The sequence below is a fragment of the Ochlerotatus camptorhynchus genome, unplaced genomic scaffold (assembly GCF_037179485.1).
Source record: "Ochlerotatus camptorhynchus isolate MF236.1 unplaced genomic scaffold, CSIRO-AGI_Acam_v1.1 ptg000433l, whole genome shotgun sequence".
Lineage (NCBI taxonomy): Eukaryota > Metazoa > Arthropoda > Insecta > Diptera > Culicidae > Ochlerotatus > Ochlerotatus camptorhynchus.
In genome coordinates, this window is record NW_027040919.1 from 3,814,086 (window position 1) to 3,842,070 (window position 27,985).

Consider the following 27,985-nt stretch of genomic DNA (forward strand, 5'->3'; position numbering starts at 1 on the left):
GAAAAAAGTGACACAAAGTGTCGTCGTCACCAACTGCTCCGGGGAAGATAATGAAAGAATAACAGTTTCCCCCCGACTCCGGTTTGTCTTCTGTTGCTTCTCATGTTGCCACCCTCATCTACCTACACCGAGTGCAGAGCAAACAAATGAATTCCTCTGAAGGCGGTTAGTGGCGGAAAATCCCGCGGGTAAAACGTGGCAATTTTCTTCTACTTTACAAGCAATAACCCGAGGATGGTGGCACGTGGGGACGGTCCTGGAAGGCAAAAGGCAACCGTTGTCTTAATGTGATTAGTGGAAACCCAACCGAACGAACGAAAGCGGGCAGTTCCGCAGGAGTAAGACGTTCAAGTAAATATGACGACGACCTTGGGGAGTTGGAAAATTGCAATGTCTAGGGTGCAGGAAAGTGCACCAGTTGTGTCGTGGTGAGGGAATAAGTGATTCTTTCCTACGAAAGTGTGGATTAATTAGTATCGTGCAAACGTGCAAAAACGGTGTGACAGTTGGAAGTGAAATGAATATAAGGCGATGGATTTCATAAAAAGTAAGAATGGTGACAATGAGCGTTGTGCTTAGTGCAGTAATTTGATTAACTGCTTCAGTAGAGCGTTGGCATTCGGTGCGCTGTGAATTGCGTCTTTGCAGGTGCTTCTGAGCTAATTGCCACCGTTGTGATTTATGTTTGATGGCTACTTTGCAGCTTGTGGCGGGCGGTGCTGGTTGTGACTAGTTAAACTGATGAGTCGTATTTGTTATGCTCGAGCGTTATTCTTCGCTGATAAAACTTATGTTTCCCATTGCAGACCAGCTTTCATAATAATTGCTTATGCTTTAAAATAGCGTACTCATGTCGTATAAAATGGTGAGATGGTGAGATTTGATTTTACTAAATCAAATTCTGAGTCACATACCATGTGGTATCCGGGCCATGTCCAGGTGATGGCCAATGTAGTCTTGGGTACGTAATGTGACCAGCAATGAGTTTGTTTTACAGTTCTGTGTGTTTGCTTACGGTGTTTCCGGATGTGACCAATAATGTAGTCTAGGACACTTGATATGCCCTTTTTCGACCAGGATTTAATTTTTGAATTCTGCTGTAATTGTATGTGTCACATGTTGGGTTTTTGTCCTAGCCAAGAAGTGACCACTTTCTTCAGGGTACCCGGAACATGGCCGGATGTGACCAATGTGACCCTTGACACTCGATATGGCTGTAACTTATCTTGTTTTTGAATTCTGATGTAATGTGATGAACCCGACCAAAGCTGGAGGTCAAATTGAAATCAACATTTGCTGTTATCCTGAAACTCTTTTCAATTACTCCAGTTGATGAGTGTTGATGGCTGTCGACCGAAGCAGGCCACTTTTGATGTGTGTCACACGATCGTCTATTTACTCGGCAGCAACCATTGTGTGGTCCCTAGGCGGAAAATATCACAGTCGGGCAGGAGCTCACGGTCTCCCAGTGTTGGTGAGTTCTTTGCCGTTAATGTTCACTATTTTGCCATACAGAAATTCAAAACAAAAAAAAAATATGGGTGGATTTGGACAGTTTTTGACCTGCTTCATACGACCGGAAGATGTATGCTGGTCACAAATGCTGTGCCAAACAGATTTCCTACGCAATTAATCAACCTTTGATGTGAATTTCGGTAATAAACACGAGGAGAATTTTTTATAGCAAAACTTGCCATAACAAAATGGGCATAGTTCATTTTAGTAAACAAACTAACACTTCTTCTTCTCGCAGAATTCTCATGAAGTTCTTCTCCACTAAATTCCTCTGCGATTTCCATTGAAATTCTCCTGAAAATTCTGTTCGAGATGCCGTTGGAATTATCGTCGAAATTCCCTTACAAATCTTCACAGAATTCCTATGGAATTGTACCCTCAAAGTTCAATTTCCCTTGTATTTTAATTCAAAGAGCTTCTTAAAAATTACTCTGAACTCATACAATTGACTTGGAGCTCTAGTCAAAACTCTCGTAGAGTTCTTTCCAAAATTCCATTGGAAATTATCTCTGGAACACTTCCCAAGCAACACCATTTGTTTCTCAGTGAGTAACAACAAGCTTAGTGTGACTAAATGAAGGTCTAAATTATGGATAACGCATCGCATATAAAACTTCATTGTACCTTAAAAAGCGTAGAAGGTGGAGTCTCTTTGCAACCTATGTTTGTCGCAATAGGTGTTGCAAATAAGTTTCATGTTACATAATATTTTAATGACACAAGTTGCAAATGCGGTTTTGACTGACTTAACTGTAATGTTTAACTAACATCGTTAAAACAGTACAGTGATGTTTTCGAATACATATGAACGACATTTTAGTTAACCATGTATATGTATTGGATATTTAGGTGTGGTTATGCGGAAAAAGAATACTGATGCTTTTATTTGGATTTTATATATATTTTCGTAGATGACAATCGTAGAAAAAAGTAATTAGAATAAACATATGAAATTACCCAAGTAACATTTTAAGTTTTATGAAATACTACAAAGCAACTATAAAACAACATTCATAAAACCCTGGTCAAGGCTATTTTGTCATTAATGCATCCACCAAAACCTCATTAAGACTAGAATGTGTCTAGTTGGCCCAACCTGGAGAAGGTTCTGAAGGGTGTATTCTCGAAGCTCTTCAAGATTGATTTACTGCAAAAAGTAGTGTGACGAACGCATTGAGAACCATTCGAAAGCTACAACAAAAGCTATTTAGCAACAATAAAAACCCTTTCCGAGCCATTTCCCCTAGCCGCATGCTGAATCCGCTAGGAAATCATCAATCAAGATAGAAAAGGATTTATGAATCCGATCTTATCAAAATAATTAAAATAGAAACTGATGGTATAAAAATCTTGTTGAATATCCAAATTTATTACAATAGTTCACATTAAGTGGCTTAGTTTTAAGTGCCATATCAAATTTTATGTGAAATGTACGTGAAAACATAGAAAAAATTAAGTCCACCATCGTAAAACGTCGATTTGACCAATTATTTAACATATTAAAAAAAAATATTCTTCAGATCGAGCTTGACCGAGATTTTTTTTTATTACTTTCGCATTTAAATTTTTGCTCATTGCTAAATTTACCAAAATATAGTTATATCTAAGGAAATATTGATTGAAAATCGAAGATTGTAAAAAACAAGCAAAGTAATTGTAACATGGCGGTGGCATAAAAGTTGATTTTCATGGGTCATTTGTGAAAAAGTTGTTTTGCTTTCAAGAATTCCTTAACAAATTAAAAAGGTTTTAAAATGGCTTTTATGAAGAAAACTTGCAGGCTGAATTGTATTTATCTAAAGCCATTTTGCTTGATCTTAACCCGTTCAGATTTATGGCAGCATTTATGGAGGAAAAGTTGCCTGCAAAAATATAAACGTCAAAGTTTGTTTATCTTTCGATATTTAGTTGCGCTGTGGGATCCAGTGTTCTTCCAGGCGGTTTTCTCCCGAAGGATTGGGAGCAGTTCCTCAGATAGTTTGTGTTGCAACATTTCGCATTTCGAACAGCTGGAAGCGCAATCATTCCCGAAAAAGATCCCCTTCTTCCGGATAGTTACAGAAGTGCACCATCCAATGATGAAGAGGATGTACGGTTGAATGAAATTTTCGAAGAGTCTTTCGCCGAATAAAATCGCTGCTTTCGATCGGAAACCAGCTAATCTCCGCTAACAGTTTCAGTGGTTTGCTGTCGGTTGTTATTTCGATTGTCATCGCAAGATCTGCAGAAGGCTGGTATGTTTTTCAACTTTAGACAATGTTTTATGAGTTCCAGGGCCCCGCTCACTTTACTCTTCTCCGAAAGATGGTCAGTCGTTGGTGGTGCGCTGGTTCTTCTAAAGAAGTAATTTATATGAAATTTACTTGATTTTTTCATCCTACATTGAGGCAGCTATTAACTATGAGGAACCAACTTTTAAGCTCAATTGGTAAACAAAGTAATTGGGGAGTTAATGATGCACTTTAAAAAGGCTAAAAAGCAACAATAAATGCTTTTTTCTCTAATGCAAAACCTAATTGTTTTATGGTTGCTTTTATAATGATAGAACCCGTTTATAAAGTATTTTATCATGACATTAATAAACAATTGCTAATGACGTTTATGCTTGAATTACAGAACAGTTTTAAGAAGGGATTGATAACTGTTTTAAATTTATTTTTAAAACAAGACAGTTTTTGACTTTCTTGCCAGACTATAAAAGGTTTTTAAAACAGCAAAAGGCTGAATTTCTAAGCAGGAATGGTTTACACTTTAAAATGCTATATTTAAACTAAATGGATTGTTCATTGCCGGTATAAAACCATCATAAATCAGAGTGGATGCTTAATGGTTACTGAATTGTTACTTGGGTAATGACTTCAAAGAATTGATGTCTATTCCGTTTTTTTCAAACGCTTCAAGTTTTATGGTGAAACGAAACATTTTACTTCGAATAAATATACGCGCCTTCTGAAAATTAACAAATTGATGTTACAAATCTGTAGTGTTAAAATAAAAAAGTAATTTTCGCAAAATCAATTTAATTCATACTATAAGAAAAAAAACTGTTATAAATATTTCATATTTTTATGTTAATATGGTGTGAAACATGAATAAATTGAAAAACAAATGCATTATATTTATTTCCGGAGGATTGCATATGGCTTTCAGTCTTACCAACAGCATACTGATTATGTACATTGCGGGTCAAAATTTTCAGTACAATAATATTTCTCTCTGGATGTGGGTGTGTTTGTGTATGTGATTAATTTTTGGTTTCATTCGATTCCGATCGGTTAGACTTTAGCATGAAGATGCGTTCTTAAAACTCAAAATTATGGTCAAAACAAATTTAACCATCAATGGGATGGTGAGTGCTCACTCTACATAATGTGCCCAGCTGCTTTTTCGGCGCTCTAATGTGAGATTCTCACTGTTGTGAGACGATCACCGAAAAGATCTTCTGACAGGCTGGTAGAAGCCGCACCGTCGTTATATCAGTGGGTGCCCAAAAAACACCTACCAGCACCCTATTTCATTAATAGTCCAACCCTAAGCCACAAACCTAAATTCTTATCAACACATCAAATTTAAAATGAATACTTTCCAAGCAATAACTTAGGGCTAAAGTGCTTGTGTAGCTTTTTTTTAAACCAATTCAGCTTTTTTTTTATTCAGTACCAATATTTCATTTTAATTTTCATTTTGAGCTGATTGGAAGCATATTGAATGCAAAACTGCTGAAAAACCAGAGAAGTGGCATCTTTCTATCTACTAATAACAATAGGGAGCATAACCGCGAACCTACGCTTGGGCCTAGCTTTGATTGATTCGTTTTCACTTTTTTATGCTGCCTACGAAAAGATGTTGGCGTACCAGTCCCATGTGAAAATCTAATTTGAAGAAGTATTTTATGGACCTAGGGTGGGTGAGCCAGTTAATTTAGTCATATTTTTTACTATATTTGGGTATATCTTTTTTATTAGAAGAGATACAGGCAACAAATTCAAGTATAAAACATTCGTCTAAAAGAGTTTTAAAATTCTCCAGAAGATAACATCAAAATGTACAACAGCTCCAGCAACAATCGATCCAACGTCGTCTCAAGATTCTCACCGTTCTTTTTGGCGCTTTGGAACACCCTCTCAACTGATTATGGTCACGCCAGCCGCTGTTGGTGTTATCTCTAGCATTCATAGCAAAATCTTCTCAAAATTGCTTGAGAAAAACTCTAAAACTCTTCAAAGTAGTTAAAAGTCTAAAACTTTTCAAAATTGAAGACTTTTGAAGTGGTTTTATCCTGAAAATCTAGCTTAGTTCAAGGGGTCATGCATTTTTTCAAGGTACAAAATCTTATTTGTTCAAAAAGAAGACGAAGCTCCGGCATTTTTCCGATTTTCCTGATTTCCTGGTTCACTGGTCACCCTGCAATACACAATGTTGGAGTTTTTTTTGTCCATTTGCAACCAGTTGCATTCAATTTGGATGTCATTAGAAGGACTTGAGATAAATGCCACCGTACAAAATAAATAATCGGGTGGCCTAGTGCCGACTGTTTATTCTTACTGAGCAGAAAATTGTACATTTAATCACATGCTTTTTCACTTCAAAGAGTTAAGGGTTGTCGGTAAAAACGAACACCAGATTGAAATCAAAAAATATTTTTTTGAATATATTTAGTGCTGTATACTTTCATTATAAACAAACCTATTCATTGATTTTATGTTCAAAGACTTTTGTTCTAAATCCAATCTACAGGGATGTTTTGATTTAAAGCAGCAAGTGTCCATGTTTACCGACATTCCCCTACTACATCTTCTGTTTCTAAACACGATTATATGATGAAACAAATCACCAGGAACAATTCTCGTTTGCAATGGTTATTATTTGTGATGTAAGGAGCTCAGTGGCCTTGTAGGCTAAATTTTGGACACCTTCTGTAATAGAAGTTTTGTTTTTGTTAAAAGACCTCTGAAAACCACATCTGATAGAACTTGACAAAACAGTCGTATTTTAGGTGATACATGGAGTTAGGGTTATCGTACCTCAGATTTGCTCTCCTGCCCATGTTTTTTTTTTTTTTGATCGAGAAGGGGATTGGCTATCAGTAATCTGGAGTAGGCTATAAGAGGATTCTAACATAGGATTTTAAGGAAGGCTTCTGAAGGAAGCATCTTAAGATGATTATTAAAGATTCTAAAATGGGCTTCTAGAGGAGCATTTTTCAGGACGCTTGCCCACTCCACTTCTCTAACTGGGACAATGATAGCATGGGCACGGGTGGTTCTGAGTGGTTGTGTGATGGTTAAGAGATTTTCAACCGGTTTAGAGTGCATTTCGTTGGGATCAATAATTTTACATTTCATGTTGTGAATTCAATTTGTTCTTCACACTGTTTACACAAAAACCAATTCAACTGACATGAATGCATCCGCAGGATGTTAAATTTCACTAATAAAGAACAACAACAACAACAACAACAACTTCATTGTGTGTCACCTTTGTATTTTCCGCCTAGGTGTGGTCTTCCTCATTGTTCTTCATCAGCAGTTCTTTCGGTCGATGCGTCGTCGACTTTGGAAAGCAACCGTTTCGTGATGAGTGTGTGAGAGATGACCACGTTTTGCATCCATAGCTGCAATGGAAGCACTCTGCCCCCCGTTGGCCATACGACCATACAATGAAACCACTGGAAGCGAATCTCGTTCTGATGGAGGAGGTTTATTGGAAAGCGGAAGATATAGTGTTTATTGTGTTTTACCTTTAAGTGAACAAGAATCCTCGGCTCTGTAAAGGTAATTCAAATGAGCCTTATTCAGTGATGCAATCAACCAACTTTCGCTGACAGAACGTTTTGCAGTACGATGATGAGAATAAGCGAAACGACAGAATAAAATTAAAACAATGCCTACGCATTCCAAGTTCGTCTCGGCACGCGCAACTGTGTGAGCTACAAACAAAGATTTCGAAATTAAACAGAAGCTGTTAGGCTCACTCATCAACACACTCACATAAGCAAGCAAAGCAGCAACTGCTTCAAAACGAGTACAGTTGAGCGTCGTGATTGTCGAGAACGACCATATTGGTGATGGATCACCACCGAAGACGACATTCACCAGTTGCTTTTTGCTTCTTTCGTCAACTTGATGGATGGACAATAGACTGATGCAAAATTTGACTTTTTCGCTCCACAGAGCTTAAATGGTTTCAAATCGGGTTCTGATTAGCCTCCCAAAGTTACAACTCATTTGGTTAGAAACATTCTTCGCACAAGCCATTTGAAGTTTACATGTAAATTACTATGGGAAATCTCAACTTTTTGTTCATTGCCTTCTAGTCTTTTTCCATATTAAGCTGCAAAACAGTTCGATAGCCATTCTTATAGAACATTTTCTCAGCTACAACTTTGCTCAAGATCGTTTCTATGTAAAACGAGACAGGACAAAGTTATTAATTATTTAAGAGATTGGTAAACTTATGACATGATCAAGCAGCTGCTCTGTAGGCAACACTGTATTTTGCAGTGTGACATAGTAGCCATGATTTTTCTGTCCTATTCAACGTCCCAGAAACACCAATGTTGCCTGCTGAGCAGTTGATTGAGCATGATCATAAGACATCATCGCATTGAATCATTGATAACTTTCGATTCTTGCATTTAATCAAAAAGTGGTCTTGAGCAAAGTTGTAGCTGGGAAAATTTCCTACAAGTATAGTTGAAAGCTTTTGAAGCAGACAGATATGGTGAATTATTAGATAGACATGAACAAAAATCTTGGTTTTACCATAGTAACTCCCATACAAACTTCAAATGGTTTGTGCCATCTCAGTTTCTCACCAAATGGGTTCAAATTTTGAGAGGTTAGTCAGGATCCGATTTGTAATCGTTTAAGTATTGTGGAGCGAAAATTTCAAATTTTGCATCACTCTAATGGACAAGCCTATATGAATGTACTAAGCGTTATTATCATCAGCTGTTTGACGATCGTGATTGTGGTAGATTGCAACTCTGGCCTTATTAACAAAAATGCTCCTGTTGATCTCAGTTTGTATGGATTAACGGTTAACTTAAGCGGCGCCGGTGGTGAAGTGGTAAGCTTCATTACCTCTCACCCCAGGTTCAATCCCAGTCGGCGCTGACGGGATGGTCTGAGACATAACATCTCTGATCAGGGAAGTAAAGCCTTTTGTCCCCGGTTTATGAGTTGATGGGTCGATAAGTAGGAAAAACAAATCAAGGAAAAAATGGTTAACTCATCCAAAATGGGAGTACCTTAAATATTATGCTATTGAGTCAAAAGGAATACTGATCCTGCCATCAATGAATTCACTTCGATTACTGATTTCGCATTCATAATATTTAACTGAACACGGGCCTGGCCCAAATGGTTAGCAGCCATGCTTCTCATGCTGAAAGACTTGAATACAAATCTCACCCTGGACAGGTCACGAATGACCTTAATTTTTTTTTTCCTTGATTTGTTTTCCGTTGATCTTGTTTTCCGTGCTGAGCACCAATGCTATCAACGCCAGGGAGGCAGCTTCCACACCTGGACTCTACCTATCGACCCATCAACTTATGAACCAACAGCTTTACTTCCCTTCCGAAGGAAGGCGTGATCAGAGATGTTCTGCCTCAGAACATCCCGGTGGCGCCGACTGGGATTGAACCCAGGCCTGCTGGGGTGAGACGTAATCACGCTTACCACTACACCACTGGCACTACTAATCATTGTTAACTGTTTGTAACAAAATTCACTAAATTCTATGTTTAGTATGGGTTGGGCCAAGGGGTAAGCCACTTGACACACTCAACACAGGTGGCATTTTTTCTCAGTGTGCCCCAAGTGTGCCGGCAGTACCGGTCATTGTACCGACTGTATTTTTTAGTGGAACTGTGAACATTTGGGTATGCTTGGTCATCCAGTGTTTCTGACAGTTCGAATGTTTTGAAACGGATTCGAAGCAGCATGAGACTGGAATTGTTACGAAACTTTGCTTCAATTTTGACTGCTTGCTATTGGAACTGATAAGGACTGTGGGGGACACTAGTGAACGTGAACAACTCGGCAAGAGAGACCGCTGCCAGGGAGCCAGAGGAAGTAGGTTACGAGATCATGAAATGACTGGACACTAGCACATTGTTGCTTCGAGTTTGAGGAAAATCGTAGAGAGCGATGAAAAGTGATTGTGTGGAACGGCTCCAACAATCATACATTTCGTTTGTGATAGAAGCAATAGCCAAAGATGCCCCTGGGAAAAGTGATCGACTGATCGAATTGTGCCCCTACCAAATCAAATTCGATCTGCGATCGACAAACGCGCTGACCAACAGGCATTCCTAGTTTCCCAACCCCACTCAGTTTTTCCCGCTCAGTTTAGTTTTATTTTCCAGTAAATATATGCTAGACTGCCAGCGAAAATGGTAATTTTTAATTTCGCTAACAAACCAGATACAAAATGTTTATTGCCTCGAAAAATGATCCTATGCAAAATTTGAGCTCAATCGGACATGATTTAGGGGTGGCGCAAACGCGTCAAAGTTTGACTTTTTTCACTATTTTCACTCCCATAAAATTTCGGAAATCAAAAAAAAAAAAAAAAATTTATGCCAAATGTCTTAAAAATGCATGAAACGTCGAGATATGGTGTTACCTCGAAAACATTTTTTTTTTTCAAAAATCGCCTTTCTGGGACTTAGAATTTTTTTCATGAGTTCTATATGGAATATAGAAGATTGATGAGTCGGCTTCTAAAACTGTTCACAATTGTCTCCAACCTGCTTATATATCGAATTAAACCACCATTTAGGATCTAATACGAAATAATTCACTAGGGTGGTCCAATTATTTTTCATTAGGGTGGTCAAAAAATTCAAAATTATATGAAAAACCACAACTTTTCATCAGAAATTCCTAAAATCAATTGTAAAAATATCTTGAATTGCGTTAATCCTTTTTTTTTGGGAATCATGAGTTTTACACAAGAGGAACATTTGCCTGAAAAGATGAAAAAAATACTTGTTTTATAATTTGATATATTTTTCTAATTAGCTACACAAAATCAGATTTCCTGGTACTCTTATAATTTTTTCGATGATCTTCAACTAATTGTAAAATGCACTGCTTTTGATCTTCATCCGTTGATAGTTTTGAATTGTATGTTTTAATCAATGCTATACCACACTCTGCATTATCATTAACTACTTCCAAACATTTAACCCGTCTTTTGGCATTTTTAAACTCGATGGAACTACTCCACTGCTCCATATCGACATTCAGCAACGACTTCGGAATTTGGAGAGCTTTGAATAAGTTTTCAATACCACTGCTGCCTTGTACAAACGAGTGCAGTTCAATCGTTGAAATATCGTTGGATTCAACTATGGATCTGGCTGTAAAGTTTTTATGAGTATCTGTAAAAAAAATTATTAGAAAATTAAATGCAAATGTATCAATTAAACCATTTACCTGATAGAAGTAAGGCTTCGATGACCTTTTTCTAAACCGGGAGGTCTACATTTTCGTCGAACAGACATAGTCCCATAAAGCTGTTGTCCAAATTCTAAATATTGCAAGTTGCTTTCGCAACGTCTTCATCAACAGTTTCATATTCCTTCAATATTTTTAACAGGTTCAGATCGTTGTTGAGTGCCATCGCAGCATACGGAGAAAGAAACCAACTTTTCAAATAAATTTTTATAATGAACACACAAAATCGAGCTAGTTGATTTTTAGTTTTATCTGGTAAAGCAAATTCATGCCGAAGAATAAACATTTTCAAAGAATAAATGATTTTGGCCATCCACCTTGCATTGTGGAACGCACCAGGAGCTCTAATTTGTAATTTTTCATCGATTTTTCCACCCAAATATAAAATGGCAAGATGTAGAACATCTCGGTAATCACCACGGTGGTGTTGCTCTCTAATTTGTTTTTCATAAAATTCCAATAACGCCAATCTTTCTATTTCCGAAATAGCTATTTGAAAAAAAAATCATCATCCATACCTGAGTTGTATGAAGTCTTTTCCAAAATGTGCCATTTTGATTGGAATTTTTTAAAAATCTCAACATTTGGAGACTTTGGCGTTTCAAATTTCAGAATTTTAAAAGCTTTGCCAAGTAGCAGTTCATGTATGTGGTGTCTACAAGGGAGGCCTATAAGCTGCCTCTTAAACAATTTGTACAGGTACTGACACGCACCTTTTTTTTTCTACCGGTGTTTGATGCAGTAGTATCAAAAGATGTAACATAATTCTGAAAACAAACGATAAAATAGTCAGAATTCTGAGGTGAACATACAAGATTTAAGATCATACCTGTCCGCAAGCCCCCATTCGACGACTGCATTGTACACCGCTTCTGCTTGTTGTGCCCCCGTAGAGTTTTCGATGGGTGGAACAGCCAATAGTTTGCTAATGCCTTTGCCTGATACAACTATGGCCAAGCGCTCGGTTTTTGGTAGAACTTTGAATGGTAATATGTTAGGTAGCAGATTAGAATCCCAATGTACTGTTAAATTTATATCGGGCTTAAACGACGCTTTTAAATCATGTTGCATTTGTAAGCGAATTCCTGCTCTGGCGATTCTGACAGATTCCTTGTTCAACAATAATGATGAAACATCGTGCCCTAAAGCTTTAGCGATCGATGATATTAGAAACACAGCATTTCGATCACTCACTTTACAGCGGTCCAATGCAGCAGCTACCTCAACTGTAACAACTCGTATCAGTTGCGATTTACGTGTCAAAGCTGGTTTTGGAGAACCTAAAACGTTCAAAATATATTAATATGGATGGTAATAGGTGTATAAGAAAAAAAAAACATTAGTAAAACATCACAACGTACCTGTTTTTGGAGAAGCTCTTTCGGATGTACTAGGCGAGTACACTGACCCAGCCTGGCTGTCGTTTTGTGATGATGTTTCAATTGAGGTTGCACTACAAATTTGATCCGGTCTTTGGCTTGACCCTTCTTCCTCAAAATCGCTACACGAAATGGTTTCATTGGTAGGGAGAACCTCAGTTTCTTCTTCAAGATGAGCTTGTTCCCGCTGTTTTTGCAAATATTGCATCGCCTGCTTTTCTTCACGGGTTTTTGCCTTAAAATTTTTCCCGATATCAAACAAACTCCGCAATGATCCATGAAATGTGTTCCTTTTTTCGACGTCTTTGTTAGCCATTCTAAGTTTGCATTTTAATAAGGCTTTCCAGGTATTGAAAAATAGCAACAGTTTTTTTTTTCTTTATGCTTATGTCATTTACCAAATGTGTTAAGTTTTTTTTTTTCTTCCAAGCATCCTTTAATTCCTTTATTGTTAGGAAGGCACTAAGCTTACAACCTTTTTTTTTCGTCGGCAAGATAACAGAATGGCCGAACGATGGCAGATATTCTCCAACTAGTCAAATGTCAACAATTTTTAACAAACTGTTGTACTATTCTCTATCAGTTCTCTGCTTGTTGTCTTCTTCAAACGCACTACTGATTGATCATACATCCTCAGATCGCATCCTTTTTTATACTAAAGCATAGGTAGAAAAAGTTTACGTAGAAATAAGTACTTGAGACCGTTGCTTGCCTGTAGGAGAACACTGTTAGTGTGTGTTTTTTAATTAATACCCAAAAGGAAGCCAGATAAACAATATGCTTTATGCGGGTACTTTTTTGGCACCTCTATAGGGTAGGAATTTAAAAGAAACACATATAAAGGGTTGTCCCGTATTAGGTGGATATGTTAGAAAGTCATTGTACTTTCGTCAGATTGTACTGTAAACTAAGCAGCACTAACGGTTGTCCTGTACAATTTTCGGAATTATTCTACGATTTATGACTGTCCATGCTTCTATTTTACGTGGTCTCAGATACTAAAAAGTAATATCATCAAATGTTTTGAAGTTTGGATTCTTAAAAATTCCAAAACACAACATGATGATATTTTCAGATACATGCTTTTGGTAAAAAGTAATGGTTTTTTGATTTTTGGACCACTCTTATGAAGAATAATTGGACCACCCTAGTGAATTATTTCGTATTAGATCCTAAATGGTGGTTTAATTCGATATATAAGCAGTTTGGAGACAATTGTGAACAGTTTTAGAAGCCGACTCATCAATCTTCTATATTCCATATAGAACTCATGAAAAAAAAAGTCCCAGAAAGTGGATTTTTGAAAAAAAAAAAATCGAGATAACACCAAATTTTGACGTCTCATGCATTTTTAAGACATTTGGCATCAAAAAAAAATTTCGATTTCCGAAATTTCATGTAACAAGCAGAAAGCAGCTTCCACACCTGCGTAGGATATCGCACCCATTCACAAGACACATGGGCCGGGACCAACGGCTTTACTTCCCTTCCGAAGGAAGACGTGACCAGAGATTTTTATGCCTCAGAAAAATCCCACCGACCTCGGCTGGGGATTGAACCATTGGGGTGTTAGAAAGCAGTCACGCTTACCACTACACCACCGGCGCTGGCAAGAAGAAGAGAAAATGTCTAAACTTTTCTGCAGTCTATTGCAAAATAACACGAAGACTTCTTCCTTAAGCAGAAATGCCTGTGTCATCAGTGAGTAAATATTTGTGGCAACCTTGAGGCAAATCAGACAGGTCCGAAGTGAAAATGTTATACAATATAGGCCCAATAATGCTAACTTGCGGACCTGCAGCTCCAACAGGTAGTCGATAAGATTTGGAATTTTGATAATTTACCTGCAGAGTTCTGTCAGATAAATAATTTTGAACTAATTTCATAATATAGAGTAGAAAATTAAACTTTTGCAATTTATCAATCAAACCTTCATGCCAAACATTGTCGAATGCTTTTTTTCTATATCAAGCATCATTCTATTTAAAATTATCTTTTCAAAAAGTTTACTTATTGAAGCAAGCAAACTTATTGGACGGTAGCTAGAAGCTTCAGCTGGATTTCTATCCGGTTTCAAAATTGGAACAACTTTTGCATTTTTCCATTTATCAGCAAAGTATGGCAAATGGAAACATCTGTTAAATCATATTACCAATAAAGTCAAGGTACTCACTGGGAATTTTTTGATGCGGATATAGAAAATTCCATTGTCACCTGGAGCTTTTCTATTATAAAATTTGTGATCTATTATAAACTTTGATGAATCTTACTTCGTCCAAATCAGTCCCCAGGAATCATCAGAAAATATTCAGAAAATCCCGAACAACCTGATTCTCAATAGGACTAGTAAGACCCAAACTGAAATTATGGGAACTCTCAAATTGCTAAGCAAGTTTCTGAGCTTTTTCCAAATTTGTTATCAAAATATTACCACCTTCTTTAAGCGCTGGAATAGGCTTTTGAGGTTTTTTCAAAATTTTTGTGAGTTTCCAAAAGGGTTCGGAATTTGGGTAAAATGTCGAAACTTTATTTTCAAAGGTTTTGTTCCTCAGGCAGAGAATAACTTTTTAATTTGTTTTTTTTTTTTTTTAATTCCGCCAGCTAGTTTTTTCTTTGGTATTGCCGCCTAAGGACATTTTTCAGACGGATCACATACTGAAGACCGTCGTATATTTTAATTGAATATTTGGATCGAAGCTATATTCCATAAATGTTCGATATTGCTCCCAATCAGCTCTATGGTAATTGAAAATAGAGCTGTTGGGATTAGAAATTATTACTTGGGATATTTCAAAAGTTACTGGAAGGTGATCAGAACCGAAGTCAGCATGGATAACCAATTGGCTACAAAGTTGAATCAGTTAAGACCAGTGGCGTGCGCAAAGGGGGGGGGGGCAGGGGGGCCAGGGGGGCATGATATGTGTTTCATACCCCATACGCCCTCCTGATACTTCTCATGCTAGACCCTTACTGGTAATGCCCTCCTATTGTTTCATACACATTAGAAAAAAAAAAATCAAAATTCCATAAACATAACACACACCTATCTTGTGTTTCTCCAAAAAATCTAAGTTCTCTGAGACAGCCGCCGTGGGCAGTTATGAAGTGGTTGACAAAATTGTATCACACAAAACGATCTTTAAAAACTTGATTTATTTTCTATTTTTTACTTAGATGATACTCATGAAACTGCAAGGCGTTTGGAAGATAAGGAAATTGAAAGTGTGTTTTTTAATATCAACAGGAGGGCACCAGGGGAATATATGATTAAATTTTATATATTTTTTTTCCTTTGATGACATGCATGCTTCTGGATGCTGTTAGAATGTTTCATGAAATTAGAATAGTTAGTTTACAACTAGGGAGCGCTAGAACCTGGATTATACCAATGCAACTGGAAGGCGTTTGTAATATTTGATGGTTCTTTATTTGAATTTGACTTAAAATATTTTTTCTTTGATGATATACATGTTTCTGGAAGGCGTTTTGATTTTTGCATTAAATTTAAATGGTTTGCATTATGGGACGTATTTATTTTTATTTCTTTTTAATGATACTAATGCAAATTTAAAGCGCTTGTGAAGTTTGAGAAAATTTTAATTTCCTCGAAGCAAAATGGGCGCTAGGGGTCTTTAGTTGAATTTGATTTTATTTCTTCATTTATGTTTCCTGAAATTGGAATTGTTGGTTTGTTACAGGGGGTCTTCAATTGATTTTTGTTTGTTTTTATTTTGATGATGAGCATGCTCGTGGAGGGCGTTTGAAAAATGGGGAAATTGGATGTGTGGTTTCAAATATCTCTGCTGCCACAGGGGGCGCTTGAGGTCTTTAATTGAATTTGATATTTTGTTAACTTTGGTGATATTAATGAAACTGAAGTGTTTGTAATGTTTTATGAAATTGGAAATGTTGGTTTTAATGTCCCTGAAGTAACAAGGGGCGCAAGTGATCTTTAATTGAATTTGTTTTTTTTTTGGTTTCCTGAAATTGTAATTATTGGTTTGTGACAGGGTGCACTAGAAGTCTCTATTAAAATTCTTTTTCGTATCTTGATGATACTTATGCAACTGAAAGACGCTTGTAATGTATGATAAAATTGAAAATGCTGGTTTTAATGTCACTGAAGCAACAGGGGCGCTAATGGGTCTTTAATGGAATTTGATATTTTTACTTTGATGATATGCATGCTTCTGCAGGGCGTTAAGATTGTTTCCAGAATTCAGCATTGTTGGTTCGTAACAGGGGGTGCTAGGAATCTTTGTTTGAGTTTTATTTCATACTTTGATGATACTTATGCAACTGAAAAGCGTTTATAATGTTTGATGAAATTGTACTTGTTCGATTCAATGTCACTGAAGCAATTGAATTTGAATGTAATTTGATTGTTTCTTGTTTACTTTGATGATATGCATGTTTCTGGAGGGCGTTTGAAAAATGAGAAAATTGGATATGTGGTTTTAAATATCCCTCATGCAACAGGGGGCACTACACAACAAAAATGTAATTTTAATATCACATCAAAGTGGATACACTTCAGTCGTGTCGAAAATATGGTGTAATATTACATGCCAAAAAGGACACAATCATCATCATTTTTACAATTTATGTTTTGCTGTGAAGGGGTCTTTTATTGAATTTGATATTTTTTTTAAAACTTTGGTTATACTAATGCAAATAGAAAGCGTTTGTAATGTTTGATGAAGTTGTAACTGCTGGTTTTAATGTAACTGAAGCAACAGGTGCGCAAGTGGTCTTTAGTTGAATTTGATTTTATTTCTTAGTTTTTGTTTCCTGAAACTTGAATTATTGGTTTGTAACAGGAGGTGCTAGGAGTCTTTATTTGAATTTTATTTCATACTTGGATGATACTGATTCAATTGGAAAACTTTTGTAATGGATGACGAAATTGTAATTCTTGAATTTAATGTGACTGAAGCAACAGAGGGCGCAAGTGGTATTTAATTTAATTTGATTTTTTTTTTACTTTGAAGACATGCATGCTTCTGGAGGGCGTTTTAAAAAGGATGATATTGGATGTGTGGTTTTAAATATCTCTGATGCAACAGGGGTCCTTTATTGAATTTGATTTTTTTTTTCGGGGCCTTGTGGTCTTAAAGTTACCTTTATGCTGCTGCTTGTTTGTCACATTCGAGGCACACACACTATTTATGTCAAATTATCAGTTGTACCTGCAGCAGTCATCCACAACTGAAATTTTGTATACCTTCTAATCTATCTGATTTCATCCTATTTCTAAAGCACGGAACATATTTTTCACTTTAAGGACCATAATTATATTTTTTACAGAAGTAAATAAATGAGGTAGTATTGATTTTATATAATGAGAATCCAGCCCAGAAGATGTGAAAAATAAAATAAAAATAATATTGTGCCATCAGCGTGAAGGAATTCAAGAAAAATTAAAATACATCAAAAGCATTGATTTTTCACCAGAAAAGCTCAAAACTACCTCTCATCCACCTGGTCATATCTCAAAAACTGTGCGTCCAAATCATTTGCCCGTGGAAACACATCAAATAGGTGAGTTTTCCAAAGTTTTCTGAAAATTTGAGCCCAAAATATTAAAAAATAAAAAATCCCGCCTATGATGAAAATAGGCCATTTTTTGACAATTTCGATACCTGCCGGTAATCAGCCTGTTTACTGTAGTTACTATAACAAAAACGAAAGGTGGGAACACCTTTATGAATTTAAATTAAAAAAAACTTTCAAATTGACGTTCTAAGATCACGAATAGCTTATTTGGTTTTGGATTAATCTCTTCTGAAAGTTGAAATTTTAAAAATCTCGAAAACACAGGAGTGTAGCCCAGGCGTTTGTTCAGAATGCCAAAATAAGCGTTTTGGCTAAGTTTGGCTCAAATCAGTGACATAGACCACAGGTGGTGTACCCACTTGAGCTGGAATGACCCATATTAAAACAGTTAGAACAAGCAATTGCTTCTAAGATTTATGACTATTTCGTGGAGAGCGTTTTACTGATCAATCAGTCTATTGAACTGGTCGATGTACCGGACGAAATAAAACAGTCGAGTCGATTAATATGAACTGTAGATTTGATGGTTTTCATTTTCACCCAATTATATTAGATGAACTTTAAAATATTTGCTTTTCTTTAGGAAAAACGACTGGAGTAAATAATGATAATGCTAGAGTTATTCAAGATTAATCAATCATTGCAATCTGGGCACGTGCCGACAACTTGGAAAGAATCTTTAGTTCATATACAAAAACTGACTGGGACGAAGAAAGCCGAAAAGTTTAGTCTCATCAACATGTTGCACACAATAGAGAAAATTTTGGAACTTGTTGTAAAAGGCCAGCTGTTACAATATTTAAATAGCAACTGTTTGTTGATACCGGAACAATTGGGATACCAGGAAGGTCATTCTTGTGAAACCGCGTTAAACTTAGTGTTAGCTAAATAGCTAGCTTTTGGTGCATTGAAAGTTTCAAAGCTGCATCTTAAATCTCTTGTACTTGGACGTGGGGTTCAAAACATAATTCAGTGGATGAATTATTTTACAGAGATCTTCGTCTCAGTGTTAAATTATTTACTTTATGAAATAAATTTTTAATAACATATGTGTCTAACAAACATCAGTTTTTAGAAGTTTTCGTTAAACCTCGAAATGTTTCAAAGAAAATCGTGAAAATCTGGAAAGCAAGGAAAATGTAAGTAAGTGAACATTAACCCTTCAAAATTATTGGCGCCCTTAAAGCTATGAAGCGCCCCTTTTTGGAAGGTGGGCCTCCTCAAATGAAGAGGGCTGCGCACGTCAGTGGTTAAGACCAAATCAATAGACGAGGGATTTCTTGCTGATGAAAAGCATGTTGGGCTGTTTGGATATTGAATAGTGTAATAACCTGCAGAACAATCATCAAACAGAATGTTACCATTGGAAATGCTTTAAGCATTATTTTGTGGGCCAATGAAAGTACATAGAAAGACGTGGTTTTGAAATTCAAAAAGCTTAGAACTTCTTCTTTATTTCTAATTTTTTACAAGGCGAAAAAAAAAACAAAATGACGCCCGTGGTCACGTTTTGAATAAGGTAGTGTACGCCTGAAATTGTCAAACTGCATACAGCCTGGTACCTCAGGATCGATCTGAAACACAACACGGCTTTAAAGTGAACTAAATTTATTTGAGTAGTGACCTAAGAACGGGTAAAAAACTTAGGTGACGAAATGGTGGGATCTCAAACTTTTTGGTCGAATTTTCACCCCTTTTTTCCTTTTTAAGGGTTCAGAAAAATAGTGAATACAAAGAATTTTTAGATTTTATAGCTCATTACTTCAATGCAAAAGGTTTTCTTTCGAATGGTCAAAGGTAGAAGTCGTTAAATTGAACCGTTGTCAAATAAGATTGTACGAAGTTTTGAAAAACATTTTTCGAACATCGCTTATACAAAGACATTTATATCTTTAAAAAAATGCAATAAAATAAAAAATCGATTTTGTGAAAATTTTCTCCTTACAACATGTGTTTTCAAAATTGGTGGGTTGCAGTCAACGACTGTTTGAGAACCACTGGCATTGACTTCACAGACTTGAACTTAATGAAAATCGCTTCCCCCTCCGATATGCGGTATGTGTCTTCCATCTCAGCATCATTCACATCCCATGTCTTTACGAAATTTGCTATTTCTGTTCAGGTGGGCCTGAAGTTCTCTGCAAAAAATATAAACCATTATGCATGTGTTGCCGGAATAAAACCCTTCGCACTTATTTTCGAAAGCAGTGTATTTCAGGCAGCTTCAAAGCTATAAAATATGAATAATTAGGATCATAGTTTGTAGATTTAGGATAATTGGTTCGTAGACTAATAGTTTCAGGTTAGTTTGTTAGATAGTTAGTTAGATGATGCAGTTTTAGGTTAGTGGTTATGTTTAGATTTTATCCGCGGCAAAGTGATCTACAAATGCTAGAATATAGAGTATTATGAATTCACTACATTTAGGTAAATTATATCAACCCTTAACGTGAAAGTTAACACTTAATTTTATTTTCTTTTCTCCACCAAAACGCCGTAGTCATCCGAGGTCGTGTGGATTTTTGTTTGACAGATTGATTGCCCCTCAATAACGTTGCAATCAATCTTCATTGTTCCAGTCAGTCTTCACAATACAGAAAACAAGAGTCCTCACAATACCAACGAAACATAGATCGCAAACCTGACAGAATTTTCTGCATCACATTAAACTCCATCAGCATAAATTTCCTCTAGTTTCTTCACTCTTATCTACGGTGCATCAAACTTTGCCAATTCGTTTATCACCTTCGCCGCCGAAAGTGATATACCGTCGCGACATTGAAACCGAACCTTGCCAGGGGGGCAAACTCCCGGATGCACGGCATTAATTCATCCACGAACGAGAAAAATGGTCCCGCGTGCGAGCGCTAACCCAAAAACGGCTACAAACTTCCCCCTTGGGCCACTGGGAAACGTTTGCAGAAACAAGAAAAATCAATTTGAGGATTCAATTAAAACTTTTTCCCTCACCTAGCTCGGCTCGGGATGACGTCGACGGTTGGTGGAGAGTGCAATGGCATTTCGCGTTCTCGGAATTAAACTTGGTTATTTAATGCAGCCCGCATTATTTGTTATTCTACTTTCACCTTTCGCTATTGAATGCTTGAACAATTTAACCCTTGGCTGACCAGTGGATCCAATTAAAAAGTTAACTGTTTCCTTTTTTTTATTTATTTTATCCTGTCACTTGCAGGTCTTCTACCCCCGTTGAAAATTCCCAAGAAGTTCAAGCAATGGAACGGTGCCTCCATTCTCAATCTCAGCCAGTTGACGAGTCTGCCGTCTCGCAGGAGGAACGTGGGATCGATTGCTTCAGTAACTAATCGCTCGCCTGGCGTCGTCGGGGCGGCGTCGATTCCCAACGGGACGAAAGGTCACGCAAGGAAGCGGTCGGACATCTCGATCATATCGGCGTCGGTGCCGAGCAATGGAGGAAACGGGAACTTCGGGCTGTACGCCCTGAAGTGTGACCGGAATGCAGCGAAGCGTGGCATATTGCTGAATCTGCCGCGGAAGATGGCGGCCGTGGTTGGTGGCGAGACGAACGGGTGCTACCAGTCGGAGGAGATGGTTCATGAGAAGTTTTCACCGTGCAAGAAGACGATGGAACCACCGCCAAGGAGGAAGAAGCTGAGGAAGCGACAGGAGCAGCAGCAGCAAATCGTGGTGAACCCGATGAGGACGGGGGGCAGGGAGATGTACTGTGGTGATTTACTGCTGGAGCGGAACCGTAGCGAGCTGTTCCGGATTGCCGAGCGGGGATCGAACGAGCATCTGAATAGAAGGGACGGAGAGCACCTGGCTCCACCGGCTGGGGCACTGAGTGGTGGTCGAAAGTCACGGTCAGTGGATAATATTCTAGCATTGAAGAAGTACTACCCAGAGGAAGGTGCGGAGAGTGATAGCGATGCGGAGCAGGTGCGGTCATTGAAGGTTGGGAAGATGAGGGAATGGAAGGGATCGAGGAGTCTGAAGTACAGTGAAAGTATGGAAAGTGACTCAGAAGAGGTTGGAAAGGTTAAGAGGAATGTGAAGGGTCGGTTGAAGAAAGCCAGTGACTTTTCAATTGAGAACAATTCCGATGAGATTGAGGTAAGGTTCAGGAGGAATGAGAGTACCGAGAGTGAGGAAACATCGAAGCCGGTACCAATGCCGCTGCCCACTCGGGTGGTAGTTCTGAGACAGGAAGTTAAGCCGGAGGTCAAACCAAAAATGGCAAAGCCCAAGATGCCGGACAAGCCTCCACCGAAGAAGGTGGAGCAGTTTGTAAGCTCGCAGGATTTTGAGGAGAATTTCAAACCTTTGGCTTCGGTGCTTCTGGAGTCGATTAAGAGTGCCGAATTGAAGCGCAAATGGATCAACGACTTTCTGTTGGAAAGTGACGATGAACCCGTTAAGCCGAAACAAGCGGTGGTCGGCATGAAAAGCTTACCATCGAACGATTCGTTGTCGAAGAAGTTCGAACTGGTTGACAAGTTTGACAGACAGCTGGAAGCGCTGGAAACGGGAAGGAAGTTGACAACCAAAGAATCTGAGGATAGCGTCAATATTTTCAAGAAAACCAATGCAGATTTTGACGAATTCGATAAACTGTTCAACGGGGACAAATCGCCGACGGATGATCAGCTGCGGTCGCTCGGTAGTGTCAAGAAGAGCGTTACCGTCAGCGAGCGGATAACCTACATCAACCAACACAAGACCCATCTATGCTTCTCGTCATCCTCGGTGGATTCGGATGTGAAGGCCGCACCGGTTCCACCGCCACTTCCTCCACCTGTGGCTAGCCGGATGAAGAACGGTACCCTACCGAAGAGTACGGTCAACATTCAGGACTACTACGACAAGAAGTTGCAGCGCGTCCGGAACGTCTCGTCGCCATCGCTGTCGCGATGCTTCGACGAAGATTCGTCCACCGAATGGACCGAACCGGTCAACAATAATATAGTGCTTCCTTTAAGTATAATCAACCGTACTATTGTAGATAACTGTATTACTACTGAGCAAGTGCCAACAAGTGCGACAGCAGCAGTAACCGTTAACGAACCGAATCAAAACATCTACCCAGAAACCTATAACCAAGCTAGTAACGACCATATCTCGTGTAATCTCAACAATATCGACGACCCTAGTTATGTCGGTCTTAATCAAGCTACCAATAGTAGTTCTACCAGTCATAGCCATAATGTTTTTATCGTGGGTGAAACCTTCAAACGGAACGAGAGCTCGGAAGTTATCCGAAGCCGGAAGCCGACGACGGTCAAGCGTTACATCAACTACAAATTTGACGATTACTGTCAGCTCGGTAATGGGAAGGGAACGAAGGCTCCGCCGAGAGTATTCAACATCAACGACTTCCACGACGAGTGCTACAACGAGGAAGGCGTTGTCATCATCTGAAGGCAGCCGCGAATTGTCTGTGTGTAGATAATAATAATACTGGTGTATAGAGGAGCGAACACGTTTTAATAAATATATCACTTATTGAACCGAGCTGGTGAGGTTTGTTTCCTTGATCAAAAGAAATCCTTCACGTCTTGAATTTTGCAATCTGCTGTCAGGGTTTCTACTTCTGCTAACTTTCCCTCGTGTATGATGAAGGAAGGCAAGTTTGATCGTTAATCATTCCCCGTAGAGAGAAAACCCCGAAAACACGTCCTAGTTGTTCAAGTCAACCGAATAAGGTAAGTAGACAGTCGCAAAGAAGAAAACCCAACAGTCGGATATATTCATTGTGTAGCTGAGGGTGGGTGACGGGATTTGCTGCCCTGCTTGGCGACTATGAAAAAGAAAATATGGGTCGGAAAAGTTTTCGCTCAAATATACTCTCTTGTACTTAATGGTGTTTGTTAGCTCGGGAACAACTATAACGTGCGTGTGTGCTTGGGTGAGTGTGAAAAGTGCTAATTATACTTATAGCTGACGACTGACGGATAGACCGGTGGCACGGAGATGGATGAAGTTTTGGCTTGAAGGAAGTTTTGTTTTCTCGTTTGGGATTTCACGGTGGCTTTGGTACAGAAGATGAGGACGTAGAGGACGGGGTCGGCGTAGTCGGTAACATTCATACCTCTCACGCCAAAGTAACGAGTTCAAAAATCATCCCCATTGGGTCACGAATGACCCTAGGGTGTTAAAGTGACTATAATATTACAAAAGAAGATGAGGATTTTTTTTTGTCAGGGGAACAACTCATGACGGAAGAATCCAAGTTTTTCACAATAAGGGCTATAAAGTATGAATCATATTCCTATGAATCATATGGTTTCTTAAACAAGCTTTAACGTGCCCCAACTGAAATGTTGGTGAGTAACCCGCAACAAATTGGAATTTAACTATTCAAGTTAATTTTGGCGTTTAATACCAATTGGGCAGTTCTTAGCCTTTGGTCCTTTTGATATGTTATTTGGTGGGTTTTCAGCAGGCATATCATGGTGGTTACTAGAAAGGATGTAATAAAGGATTTCCGGGAATTAAAATTTCGATCATCTGAACACCCCTCAAATCGCGATTAGAGCCATATTAACGGAGATGGATCGATTTAAAGGTTTGGATTATCCACCAGCCGACCAATAAATGATAATGTAATATTTTATACTGGGATTTCCACAAAAAAAAAAATTCGATCATCTGAACACACCCCAAATCGCGAGTAGAGCTATATTAACGGAGATATATCGATTTAAAGGTTTGGATTACCCACCAGCCGACCAATAAATGATAATGTAATATTTTATACTGGGATTTCCACAAAAAAAAAAAATTCGATCATCTGAACACACCCCAAATCGCGAGTAGAGCTATATTAACGGAGATATATCGATTTAAAGGTTTGGATTACCCACCAGCCGATCAATAAAGGATTTTGCAATATTTTATACTGGGATTTCCAGGAATTAAAATTTCGATCATCTGAACACCCCCCAAATCGCGATTAGAGCCATATTAACGGAGATATATCGATTTAAAGGTTTGGATTACCCACCAGCCGACCGATAAATGATTTTGCAATATTTTATACTGTGATTTCCAGGAATGAAAATGTTGATCATCTGAACACCCCCCAAATCGCAATTTGAGCCATATTGACGGAGATATATCGATTTAAAGGTTTGGAATATCCACCAGCCGATCAATAAAGGATTTTGCAATATTTTATACTGGGATTTCCAGGAATTAAAATTTCGATCATCTGAACACCCCCCAAATCGCGATTAGAGCCATATTAACGGAGATATATCGATTTAAAGGTTTGGATAACCCACCAGCCGATTTATGAAGGATTATGTGATATTTATACTGTGATTTCCAGGAATGAAAATGTTGATCATCTGAACACCCCCCAAATCGCGATTTGAGCCATATTAACGGAGATATATCGATTTAAAGGTTTGGATTATCCACCAGCCGATCAATAAAGGATTTTGCAATATTTTATACTGGGATTTCCAGGAATTAAAATTTCGATCATCTGAACACCCCCCAAATCGCGATTAGAGCCATATTAACGGAGATATATCGATTTAAAGGTTTGGATAACCCACCAGCCGATTTATGAAGGATTATGTGATATTTATACTGTGATTTCCAGGAATGAAAATGTTGATCATCTGAACACCCCCCAAATCGCGATTAGAGCCATATTAACGGAGATATATCGATTTAAAGGTTTGGATTATCCACCAGCCGACCAATAAAGGATTTTGCAATATTTTATACTGGGATTTCCGGAAATGAAAATTTCGATCATCTGAACACCCCCCAAATCGCGATTAGAGCCATATTAACGGAGATATATCGATTTAAAGGTTTGGATTATCCACCAGCCGAACAATAAATGATTTTGCAATATTTTATACTGGGATTTCCAGGAATTAAAATTTCGATCATCTGAACACCCCCCAAATCGCGATTAGAGCCATATTAACGGAGATATATCGATTTAAAGGTTTGGATTATCCACCAGCCGACCAATAAATGATTTTGCAATATTTTATACTGGGATTTCCGGAAATGAAAATTTCGATCATCTGAACACCCCCCAAATCGCGATTAGAGCCATATTAACGGAGATATATCGATTTAAAGGTTTGGATTATCCACCAGCCGAACAATAAATGATTTTGCAATATTTTATACTGGGATTTCCAGGAATTAAAATTTCGATCATCTAAACACCCCCCAAATCGCGATTAGAGCCATATTAACGGAGATATATCGATTTAAAGGTTTGGATTATCCACCAGCCGACCAATAAATGATTTTGCAATATTTTATACTGGGATTTCCGGAAATGAAAATTTCGATCATCTGAACACCCCCCAAATCGCGATTAGAGCCATATTAACGGAGATATATCGATTTAAAGGTTTGGATTATCCACCAGCCGACCAATAAAGGATTTTGCAATATTTTATACTGGGATTTCCGGAAATGAAAATTTCGATCATCTGAACACCCCCCAAATCGCGATTAGAGCCATATTAACGGAGATATATCGATTTAAAGGTTTGGATTATCCACCAGCCGAACAATAAATGATTTTGCAATATTTTATACTGGGATTTCCAGGAATTAAAATTTCGATCATCTGAACACCCCCCAAATCGCGATTAGAGCCATATTAACGGAGATATATCGATTTAAAGGTTTGGATTATCCACCAGCCGACCAATAAAGGATTTTGCAATATTTTATACTGGGATTTCCGGAAATGAAAAATTTCGATCATCTGAACACCCCCCAAATCGCGATTAGAGCCATATTAACGGAGATATATCGATTTAAAGGTTTGGATTATCCACCAGCCGAACAATAAATGATTTTGCAATATTTTATACTGGGATTTCCAGGAATTAAAATTTCGATCATCTGAACACCCCCCAAATCGCGATTAGAGCCATATTAACGGAGATATATCGATTTAAAGGTTTGGATTATCCACCAGCTGACCAATAAATGATTTTGCAATATTTTATACTGGGATTTCCAGGAATTAAAATTTCGATCATCTGAACACCCCCCAAATCGCGATTAGAGCCATATTAACGGAGATATATCGATTTAAAGGTTTGGATTATCCACCAGCCGACCAATAAAGGATTTTGCAATATTTTATACTGGGATTTCCGGAAATGAAAATTTCGATCATCTGAACACCCCCCAAATCGCGATTAGAGCCATATTAACGGAGATATATCGATTTAAAGGTTTGGATTATCCACCAGCCGACCAATAAAGGATTTTGCAATATTTTATACTGGGATTTCCGGAAATGAAAATTTCGATCATCTGAACACCCCCCAAATCGCGATTAGAGCCATATTAACGGAGATATATCGATTTAAAGGTTTGGATTATCCACCAGCCGAACAATAAATGATTTTGCAATATTTTATACTGGGATTTCCAGGAATTAAAATTTCGATCATCTGAACACCCCCCAAATCGCGATTAGAGCCATATTAACGGAGATATATCGATTTAAAGGTTTGGATTACCCACCAGCCGACCAATAAATGATTTTGCAATATTTTATACTGGGATTTCCGGAAATGAAAATTTCGATCATCTGAACACCCCCCAAATCGCGATTAGAGCCATATTAACGGAGATATATCGATTTAAAGGTTTGGATTATCCACCAGCCGACCAATAAAGGATTTTGCAATATTTTATACTGGGATTTCCGGAAATGAAAATTTCGATCATCTGAACACCCCCCAAATCGCGATTAGAGCCATATTAACGGAGATATATCGATTTAAAGGTTTGGATTATCCACCAGCCGACCAATAAAGGATTTTGCAATATTTTATACTGGGATTTCCGGAAATGAAAATTTCGATCATCTGAACACCCCCCAAATCGCGATTAGAGCCATATTAACGGAGATATATCGATTTAAAGGTTTGGATTATCCACCAGCCGAACAATAAATGATTTTGCAATATTTTATACTGGGATTTCCAGGAATTAAAATTTCGATCATCTGAACACCCCCCAAATCGCGATTAGAGCCATATTAACGGAGATATATCGATTTAAAGGTTTGGATTATCCACCAGC

At 38.0% G+C, this 27,985-nt stretch overlaps 1 protein-coding gene across 1 annotated transcript; it reads left to right on the top strand.

Moving 5' to 3' along the window:
* LOC135711508 (uncharacterized) lies at window positions 1–23,401 on the top strand. The gene is made up of 2 exons (XM_065234375.1): window positions 1–547; window positions 21,114–23,401. The coding sequence occupies exons 1-2, from the start codon at window positions 532–534 to the stop codon at window positions 23,315–23,317; spliced, it is 2,220 nt and encodes a 739-aa protein (XP_065090447.1). The 5' UTR covers window positions 1–531; the 3' UTR covers window positions 23,318–23,401.
* The last annotated feature ends 4,584 nt before the right edge of the window (window positions 23,402–27,985 follow it).